Genomic DNA, 10,950 nt, shown 5'->3' with positions numbered 1-10,950 from the left:
CCCATCTCCCAGGGCGTGCCACTTTTTTTTTACCTCGTGGTCAGGTTGTGGTCAGCCAATCACGGCATTGCTGGTGGCGTTTGATTTTGCGGATCCCCCTGCAGAGGGTCCACGTCCATAGAAATTAAATGTTTCTTTTCCTTTAAGAACTCTGCAACTGCTGAATGCATTCATACCATGCAAATCACAAAAAGCGCTCTTTCTGAACCAAGAGCTTGATGTAATTTCATCCTGCAGTTCATACTGTAGTCATGTTTAAAATCACTAAGTGAAATTGCTAGGGAAAAGCACATTTTTTTACACCCACCTTACTCGGCTCTCTCTTGACGGATCAATCGGAAACTTTCCATTCAACGCTAAACAAGCTGTGCAACTTTTTTTGAAAAGTTTCTTGAAGATTCGCTGTAAGGCGCCAAAGTTGTAAGCAAAAGCCCAAAACTCTTTCGCTATGGAAACTAGGTCCTAACTATAACTACCTACTGGCGACCGCTAGTAGGATGTATATATTATTATTGTAGTTTGATAATAATAAGATCGCTGACAGATGGTCTGCAGCTTTGTTTGACTGTATCTCCATTTATTTGGAGGGCGAGTATGAGCCTAGTAATGGAGTTACAGTCAATCTCAACTCTGACTTTAATTAATAGTTAGTAATGGTGAGACTCAGCCCAACCAGAATGCACTGCTTCAAGTAGGAATCATTATTAGACCTATGCTAAATAGGAAGCTGCTGACATACAGATGATGTTATCCCGAAACCCTAGTCCCAATAACTGAATCTGGACTTTCACTGGAAGGCTTGTAAACTCTTGCAAAGCAAGTGCTGCAATGTCGTTACCGTGCCCTCTTCACAAGGCGCAGGTGGGTTTGGAATTTATCGTAATCAATTTTTTAGAATTCTAATAACTTCCGATTTAGGAAATAATTACTATTTCCATGAAAATTAAATGCTCTTTGGAGTTGCAGCACTCTTCCTGATGATTCTGTTATAGTTTTGAGAAATCACCCCCAATAACACACTATGAACAAACCTGGAGAAAGAATATATCATTAATGTTAATATGGCCCTCATAGATATAATAGAATGGAAGCAAATTATATTCGAATATTTGTTACTTTATATACAGGAATATATGCATGACAACTTTGTACATGAAATACATATTTAAACATAAAAATTAACCGAAGAAAGAATTTACAAAAGCAATGAATGTATCAAGAGTGCAGTCCAGTTAATGCTTGGATGTGGTCAGAAAGTTAATGGGAATGATTGCAGCTGCTTATAAACATTTCATGAGTGTACAGTTATAAAAACAGACTTTTTAAACAAAAAAATTATAAATTATTTACGAAAATCCTATCCTCTAAAAAGTCTGTGCACTTCTGGAGGTGAGTTAAAAGACAGTCAGATGTGGTGTCTCAGCACTGAGTAAAATATAAAATAATTTATAAACAGTTCATGCAGTGTGCAAAGAAAAAGAAATGGCGGCTCCTCCAAGATTTCCCGTTTCCTTTGACATCCACTGAGCATCATACTGAGAACTCTGGACACAAGATAATACACATGCCTGATGCTGTCAGCTCAGTCCTTCCAAGCAACCACGGAATTATGTAAACATAAATATACAAGTTGATATCTTTCTACACAGTACAAGTACAGTTCACAACTCTTCAGCTGTGTGAGTAGTCAATCTGTATACGTTAGATCAGATAATGTCCAGATTGGAATGGCATTGATGTCTGAGACTAACAGAACTTCCTTGTTTTCACCAGTTTGCTTTGGTACCTCACAGAGTGTCCTGAGTGCCCAATGACATACACATCTAGCAAATAGGATTTACCAGACTGAAGTCCCTTTATGGTCTCTGTTGTGACTGCTTTCTGAAGGTTTGGGCTGTGAAAATATTTACAGAGGATCTTTTCTGATTTCTTTCTTGTATCTGGTCCCAGGCACTGGTTCTGCTCTCTTTTCTTTTGTTCTTCACTGTAATTGTCATCGACTTCCTTTTTGTAGACGCAAAATTTGTTCCTCTCTTGCGTGCCCAGCCATGCCACTGTGACAGAAGAACAGGTGCGCAGCTTGTCGAAGGCTTTGATTCTTGTATCTTCTGGAAGAGAAGGAAATGGCTGCTTGTTGAGTTTTGTAGTGGCCAGAAACTTCAACATAGACGCACCTTTTTTATTTCCTTTAAGCCTAATAAGATACTTGGCTTTGGGTTTCCCTCTCAGTTGAAACTGACGGACGCCCTCCACATTTTGAGACAGCAGCAGTTTTCCATCTCGCCTGACTTGTATCTGAATAGCATCCAGGCAGGAATGAACTGAGAAGGTGACTTTCTGATGGGAAGAGACAGGAGCAAACCGTAGTAATTTGGCACCCTTTCTCTTGATGAACACATCAGTGACTTTACCATCTTTCAACTCAACAGTCTTCTGTTTTGCCTCTTCCTTTGTTCTGGCAAATGTTCCAACATAAGCTGTGCTCATATTGGTGAGAATGTTTACGGCAAACACATCAAAGTAGTACTGGGTGTCAGGCTTTAGATCCGACACTGTGAAGATGTTCTTGTTTCCAATGCACAATTTCTGAAGGTCTCCACGGGATTTGCCATTTATTTGACGGAAAAACTTGGATGAAGATGGTGCTTTTGGCATGTATCCGCGCTCTTTGCCAGCATGGTTGTCTGAATGAAAACCAAAATGGGCGAAATCAAAAGGGCTGAAGTCCAGTCCTGGCTTGGGAACGGTCATGAAGGCATCATCTGCATCGCGTTTGGCATCTACAGCACACAGGCTCTTGAAATTATGTTCTTTGTTGATAACCACACAATATTGCACTGGCTGCTTCAATAGTGAAGAAGTGGGAGTGGGCTTCCATGCCAAGGTGACCGTGGTGCGTCCAAGCGAGGTCACATCCACTCTGGAGTCATAGGGTAACTCTGGATAAGGCTGGTCTGACTCTGGGGTTGTGGTCGCGTACACCTTAAAGTGGGTGTCCTTCTCTGTGGAGAGAAGCTCCAACTGATAAAGGCCGGAAGGGGAACTAGACGAGACAAAATACTCCACATCGTTGCCTTTGTACGAGAACAGTTCAGTTCCTTCCTCGTTAATGATCAGCTGTTTCTGCTCTTCCAGTGGTTCTGCTTCACCTGCAATTAATTAAAACAGAACACGTTTTAAAGAAGGCCTTTGTTTTGTTCTTGCGAATATTACAGAGCACTCTTATGAATTGATTAGAATGGGTCTTCATTTTAAAAAACAAATAATATCACTCAAGACACCAGGTAGGAGTGGAAGTCATAGTTCTGAAAGTTCACATAAATCATAAGGCACCTGAAGAGGGACAGTATGCTCAGTATCCCAATTTGGTACTGCAGAATGTTATTAGGATTTCCCCAAACCATTTTCGAACAAAAGTTATATTGGCTGCTGCTATCCCTGAGACCTCCAGTTAAATGTGTGAATAAAATGCATGTACATTCCATCGTATGGAAAAAGTCATACATAATAAATACAGTTCTCAGGCTAAAGTATACCATAGTTGTAGATAGATAGAAAGAGTCAGATTTAGTGTGTGCTGATGGGGCGGAGAACATAATAGATTATGGTGGGGGAGCGGAAACGGTAAAGGGGGGTGTCGGTAAACTGAAGATAAGGAAAATGGGAGTGTGTAGCAGCAACTAGGGGCAGACATGATGACAAAGTGAGTAGTAGAAGGATAGGTAGAAAAAAGGTTAGAGTGAATTGTAAATTTTACTTGTAAATGTCTAAAAGGAAGACCTGGTAAGTGCACAATGTAGATGAGGGCAGTTTCTTGTAAAAAAAAATCAGTGACAAAACAGAAAATATTTGATTTCACGGAAACCATAATAAATGAGTGATTTCAAGAGTGTGCAGTTGAACCAATTTCGATTGCAGAGAAAAAGGAAAAGATGTGTCTTTACACACTACAGGGCAAAGGGGTAAATTGAGTCATGTGTGAGATTTCACGGGAGCAGTGCAGTTATTACTAGGGAGATTGAGGGAAGTAGCCTACAAGGGTCAGGTTTCGTTGGTGATGGGAGATAGGAAGTGGGAATTATACACTTGTTAATAGAAAGTTGTTCTGAAAGATTTTGGTTTAGTAATAAACAAGAATAAGAATTGGCAAAGCCAATAACTCTGGTTTGCGTGTTCATCCCTGATTCAAACATTGAACTTTGCTGCAATAAAAAAGAGAAAACAAAACACAATTGCTTTGTGTAAACAAAAAAGAGATAAAGAATGTATTGAGTACTTTTAAGATGTAAAATAGATCCTCATGCATTCCAATGTAAGCTCTACAAAGGAGGTGGAATGATAATCAAACAACCAATAGAATGAGGTGAGACAACAATACTTTATTGGGAGGAGTCAAAGCCCTATGTATGCATATTTTAAATAATTGGTAACACTAAGTTATGCAGCATGCCCTAAAACCAATCCTAAAAAGAGTTAGGTGCATGAGAAGATGAGCACTGAAGGAATGCCAAGCTGTAAGTAGGGCTTGGTAAAACTGTAGTAATATTAATCTAAAAGTGGGACGAACAGAGTATGGACAATGCAGAAGAGACTGAAGGCGGAACTGCATTTGTTGGGCAAGCTTTATTGGGAGATACATTAGTAGAGAAAAGTTGATTGGAACAATAATTCTTAATTGACATTTCCTAAAAGTGAAATTAGCATCCATTTTTCACACTCACACTTCAATCCATTCTGGTCGTTATAACATTGTGTTTCTTGTCAAACCATTATAAAATGCACAAAGCCTGTGATATGAATCAAGGCCTGATTCACATTCAGGTTTTAGTCAGAGAAGAACTACAAGAGGGAACGAGTAAGTAATTTAAGTTGGTTTGTAGAGGGTTATTTGTTTATGGAGAGAATAGCATTGAGTTATGGAGGGTGGGGATCAGCAAGAGCAATTGAATGACAATGGATTAGATAAGGTGGAGATGGGGCCGTTCAAGTGAGAAGGGAGGGGTGTGACTCTGGGATTATGTATGTGGAGAAAACAAGTAAGGAATGGAGCTGGTGGTGTTCCAACAAAGGAAAACAAAGATAACATGGTTACCATAGTATTTATGGTATAAGTTAGGAAAATCTGGAGGTGCCACAAAGAGCATGACAGGTCACGGTAATGGACAACGAAAAAGCACACATTAGTGAAAGATGTGTAAAAAATGCAGAGATATTTTTACACCAAACTTTTAATAAATGAGATCTCAACAACAGTTGAACATATTTTGAAAGAAAGTGACTCAAGACCAGCATCTCAGCTCTAAAATGCAAATATACTAAAGGTTTGCAATATTAGGCTTAACGTTTTGGCATCAATGTATGCTGTGCATGTACACCAGCTTCAGTCGTCTAAATGAGACAGGGTGAAACACGTTGACATCCCAGAGGTAACACTATCTGGCAAAAAGAAAAAGCATGTTTACAAGCAACACTTAAAGCTAGTGCATTGGCCCCACCTCAATACGGATAAACAAGCTGGCAAAAGTGTGCATTGTACCAGGAGCAAGTTTAGAAATGCAATTGTGCAACATATTGTCCTGATGTTTTCCAGATAATCTTTCCTCAATAGAGGCATTTAAAACTTCTAAAGGCTTTATGATGTTCATTCATTGACTTGACACAGGAGCTTTCTAGGCCCCTTCCTTCAACTGTAGCGAGAGCCGCGGATAATGATGAGGCGGAGCTTCTAGACTGTAAACATTACATAATTATATTCAGCTTTTGTTGGAATTAATCACCTGATCCTTCACCGCTTCTTTCTTCGGGGAGCTCCTGCAGGTGCAGCTTCCATTCCAGAGGTGCGTCACATGGTGTTACTGTGATTGATAATGGTGTGTTGTCTTCCTCCACCACGAAGAAATACCTAAAGAAAGCGAAGCAGCACATTTTTACTGCTTGAACCTCAAATATTCAGACTTTTTTCTTTCATAAATAAAAAAATATACAAATATTAAAATTACTTTGTGAAAAGAAAAGTAAATTTGCATGCTCACACCATAAGAATTAATGTAAAAACCAGAAAAAAAGGTATAAATAAAAGAGGAACGCACTTTAGATGCCTCATTCTTTGAAGAGGGTTTCAAGTCAGGATCAACAATAACTTTGGTAAAAGTCGTTCGTAAAAACAACCACTTTTAAAAGGCAGTTGGCTTGAAAAGTATTCATGTTACAGTTTGGAGGGAAACTCTCTTGTGTATGCCAAACATTACAATACAGCGAATCACGAGGGCGCAGGTTCTTAACCAGAGCTGGAACCCAATCTGCATCCTGTCATTTGGACTACACTTATTTTTATGCAAGATGATGAACATGCTTACTTCGGATAATTAAATATCTCTGTCACATAACCCATCCATTCCAGAATAATTCCCTTGCTTTGGTTTTTTAGCTGCAGTTTATGTGGTCCAGACATTCCCTCATCTTTGTAGCTTTCTTCTAGACTGTCTCTGATCTTTGTTTATCTTTCTAAAAAAGGAGGCATGCTGAACTGGGCCCAGGGCTGAACTGTTTTCTAATGTGTCATTCTGTTCCTGAACGCGTTTTTCAAAATGGCACACTTCGTGAACAAGAGGGTTACTATCAATTCATCCCAGAATTTGCTTTACCTGATGAAAAATCAGTTCAGGGTTTTTCACCCCCATGGATTCACAACAAAATATTTTCACGTGTACATGTAATTTCTAAGTGGAAAAACTGTCAAATATGTATGACATCAATTAGGGGTCGTCGTGCTAGCAACTTCTACTCTGTGCACCCGCTTGCGTTAGACATGGACCAAAGTGTATAACTGGATCACTCTGCTCGCCACCAAAAAGCAAATGGAAGCCATGTGTGTGTGTGTGTGTTGGAGGGGGCGGTAAGCATCTCACTTGAAGAATCTGAAGATGGCGCCCAAGGGTGGGAGCTTCCGCAGGAAGCATGCCGACGTCACAGGAAGGACACCAAAAGGTGGGACGTCGACGCCCACCTGGGCTACGAAAAAAAAAAAAAAAAAGAAAAGACTACGATTCCGGACCCAACCACTAGACCGCGGAATAATGCACAGCATAGTGATTCCAGAAAGATTCAGGCTGCAAAATGAAGCAAACACCCACAAAATCTCGTGCAGGTTTTCGCTAGTCCGAACTTTAAACAAACATACTAACAGACTCCGAGAGCAGAGGCACCAGAGAAGGAGTGAATACCTTTTTGGATTATCTCGGAAGAGGTAGCTGCTGATCTCGGCTCCATCTGGGATTACCGATGAGTCGTGGAACAGGGCTTTGTCCTGGATCTGCATCTGGAAGCGCTCCTCATCCCTAGTGGGCAACTTTTGAGCCCTGGCAGTCGACGGCAGAAGCAGCAGCAAAACCACCGAACACTGAAGCAGCAGCATCCTACAGGAAGGACCGAAAGGAAAGAGTTACTCTTCAATGTAGGACTCTCAGGAACTATTCTTTGTGCTACTAAGGAGCTCAAGGAGACAAAATCTGAGAAAATACATCAAGTGAATATATAGTCTGAATTTTTACAACGAATATAAGAAAACAGTAACAAAAAAAAGGGTTAATTTTATTGCTATTGGGTTGAAGGGAAATGATCTACTCTTTTCGTCTATAAACTAGAGGAAATGCAAAAAGAATAGTTTTGTTTTATTTTATTTTAAAAGAAATAGTTTGGCAGCATCAATAAACGGGAGCTATTTTACATATCACGTGTTCTTGGGAAGTCACACATACAAGCAAATCTACTCAAACACACTAAGTGCACACAACACAAGTATACACAAGAATGCAGTATACCGTCATTTACGAGAAAATGCCGAACACTGAAACATGATCACACAGGGGAACAGCGACTTGGCTTATGTTGTTCTGATTAACCAGTGAATATTACATTTTCCCTAAATATCGTTATGACGTAGTACCTTTTATAGCATACTTTATTTTTGCATCCTTATAAAAGGATGAATATAGTTTATGTTGCAATTTCTTTCAGGATTGTTGTCATGTATTGTATTTTATTGTAGTGTAATTTAATTTATATAGCGTTTACCTTTGAGTGGTGGAAGGGTGACCTATTTTTTTCTAGCAGTTTTGCTAAATGCCAACACCAAACTACGCTTTTTTACGGGGGGGCAGTATTTTGTGACCTAGAAAATTATCTTTGCTGTTATTATTATTGTAGGAGTAAGTAAGCAGTGGCCAAAGGAACTGGGGGGCAATGGGAAGGGAGGCTGGGTCCCATAGGATCCGCAAATGCCTTTGCCTGCTGTTTCATTATAGAGTTTTCTTCGTCGTTTTCACACTTCGTGTATTTTAAAATGCTTTTACTTTGTATTACTTCCTGGACTTTGCCAGGCTGGAAATACCTTAGATGGTCTGGTAATTCTAATAATAGTTCAGCTTCCCATCATCTTCTCCTTTGCTTTAATAAACATCCTCGAGGTTTTTGTTTAATATCACAATCATACAAAACAATCTTCCCTCCTAACCCTCTACCTGGTACACACTTGTAAGTTCTTTAAGTACTTTTTATGCATTTATTTGTCGTAATGAACCTGACAAACCTCTTGTGCTTCAGCAAAACGGATATCTACATATAACTCGCAGCACAACAGAATCTATTAAAGAGGCTTTACCACACCCTCACATGTACAACATTGGCACCAAAGCTATACCAGTGGTACAGAAGTGATCTTCCAATTGTACAATACCCCCCTGCACAATTGTGAATTCCCCAATCACACAACGATTCCTCAAAGGGACAGCAGAATGCATAAATCTGATCCCGTCACACCATCATGGACACAACACAGTACCAAAGACTTACATGGCGTTTCTTTGGAACAGTACTTGACTCTCCTCATGCCTAGCAACATGAACAACTGCAAGTCAACATATTAGACAGTCCACTCAAAACCTACAAACACACTAAACAGCATCAAAACCATTTGAGTGGCTTGGCGATGTCCCAGGAGCAAAACTTGTTCTGTACACAGCTGACCCTCACACCGCAAATGCTGTGTCCTATCTTAAAAGTAGAAAAAAGCACCACGAGTATATAATTGGCGATGAGATGCTCCATGACATCACAACTTAAGGCAACCGCTAGGCCATGGAGAACAGTATACCCTCCTGGAATGAGACAAATGGGAAACTCCACAAACGATCTCATGTGGAACTGCCTCACACAAGACACAATAACACAGAATGCAAAGACTCCATGAAAACTTTAAGCAACCCCTTATATTAACAGATCGTCCTAGATTCTGGGTCGCATTCAGGTATCTAACTTCGAGTTTGCATTTAGTGCTGTGAGATATATGTACTTTCCATTGGTACTTCTTCACTAGATCCCTGTACTTTAAAGCTATTTCCGTGACCAGATGATTAAACGCTGTAGATTTTACACCTCCTTGGCTTTCACCGAAGGCACCACTGAGCTAGTTAGTCAACGACTCACAATGAAAACATGTGCATCGCACTTTTCAAATGCCACAAACCTGACTAACTTGCGAGAATTAAGAGAATGGAAATGCAACACTGCAATCCCCCATTTTCAACACAATGGTGAATGTTCCAATGAAATTTGCAGCTTCTGTTGTACTCAGAAAACATTGATTTGATTATTTATCGACCACCCTTTAGCCAAGATCTTCATAGCATTAGACGATTGAAAGATTACTACTAGTGCTTACAGCAATCATTTGCACAGTGGAAGCAGTCGAGGGCAGACAGCTTCCATTGTGCTTTGTGCAGCTGCTTTTGTGGGTGGAAGCAGGCCCTAACAATGAACATTTCTCAATATGCCAAGTGACAATTCAAATGTAACCGACATTGCTTGTCATGCATTGCCCAAGCAGGTCCGGATGTCTACTGTTGTTCGGTTGCCTCCATGCCTGCTTTGACAGGTGTGTGCAATGAGGTGCATTTCTGACCTACACTCCATTCTATGACTAGATCTACCCAATAAAGAGAAGTGTAGATCAATTGGTCAATGTGAAAGAATTTGGCCAGCGCAAATCTAAGAAACTTCACGCAGTGACAACACATCTCTACAGTCTTCATCCTTTAATTCTCTTCATCTAAATGCGGCCGATTGAGTACAAATCAGCCAACCAGTTTTGCTTCTGTGTAAAATCTGCTCTTCAGTTTAATTTTTTTGCACTAGTTTTGCTTGTGTATTGCACCCTGGAATCTAATAACTCACACAAAAAAAGGCTTGCCATAATATTCAGCATCCTTATGCAAGCATTAAAGGGTCCAACCATTGGATGATGTCACAACAGATCTCAAAATCACAGCATACATCATTCAACAAACACATAACCTAGAATATTTATTGTTGTTGATAGTTAGAGATGCAGGGCTGTGCAAAGAGAGACGTTTTTCCCTACTCTCAGTGGCCCCAATAACCACTGGTTAAAAGCCCAATAATTTAATTGCCTCATTCCTTTTCCTCCTCTACATTATCTTAGGGTCCGATTTAGATCTTTGCGGACGGGTTACTCCATCACAACGTTGACGGATATCCCGTCCCCGAAATATAAATCCCATTATATCCTATGGGATTATTATTTCTGTGGACGGGATATCAGTCACTGTTCTGATGGAGTAACCCACCCGCCGAGATCTAAGTCAGGCACTTAGTCTGTCCACCCATGATGGTGGCATGCCACTCTATTCATTTTACTGAATTCAGAATTTGTGCAATGATCTATATGACAAAGTATCCATCTGTGATATGTGGATTCTGTCTGTATGTACATATACATTCTGCTTTTCAGTATAGAAGCATACACTGTAATTCTGTCTATTGGAGTTTGTGTATCTTTATCTGACAGTTCACCAGAAAGTCTGTTTTATACATTTGCCCCAATTGCATTTGCCAAGTGGCTCTCTGGACATTCCGGTCTGTCCGTGCTCATCT

General features: G+C 40.1%; 1 protein-coding gene across 1 annotated transcript in view; it reads right to left on the bottom strand.

Annotated features, from left to right (window-relative positions):
- Positions 1-1,100: 1,100 nt before the first annotated feature.
- NDNF (neuron derived neurotrophic factor) overlaps positions 1,101-10,950 on the bottom strand; it is a 73,372-nt gene continuing 63,522 nt past the window's right edge. The window contains exons 2-4 of the mRNA XM_086962219.1: positions 7,224-7,415; positions 5,778-5,902; positions 1,101-3,149 (exon numbers count right to left, since the gene is read on the bottom strand). Coding sequence (XP_086818345.1) covers positions 1,747-3,149; positions 5,778-5,902; positions 7,224-7,414 — 1,719 coding nt within the window. The 5' untranslated portion in view covers position 7,415 and the 3' untranslated portion in view covers positions 1,101-1,746. The remainder of the gene's footprint in view (positions 3,150-5,777; positions 5,903-7,223; positions 7,416-10,950) is intronic.

Source organism: Lissotriton vulgaris, chromosome 3_1, assembly GCF_964263255.1.
Source record: "Lissotriton vulgaris chromosome 3_1, aLisVul1.2, whole genome shotgun sequence".
Taxonomy (NCBI): Eukaryota; Metazoa; Chordata; class Amphibia; order Caudata; family Salamandridae; genus Lissotriton; species Lissotriton vulgaris.
This window is presented reverse-complemented; position numbering and strand designations above follow the sequence as displayed.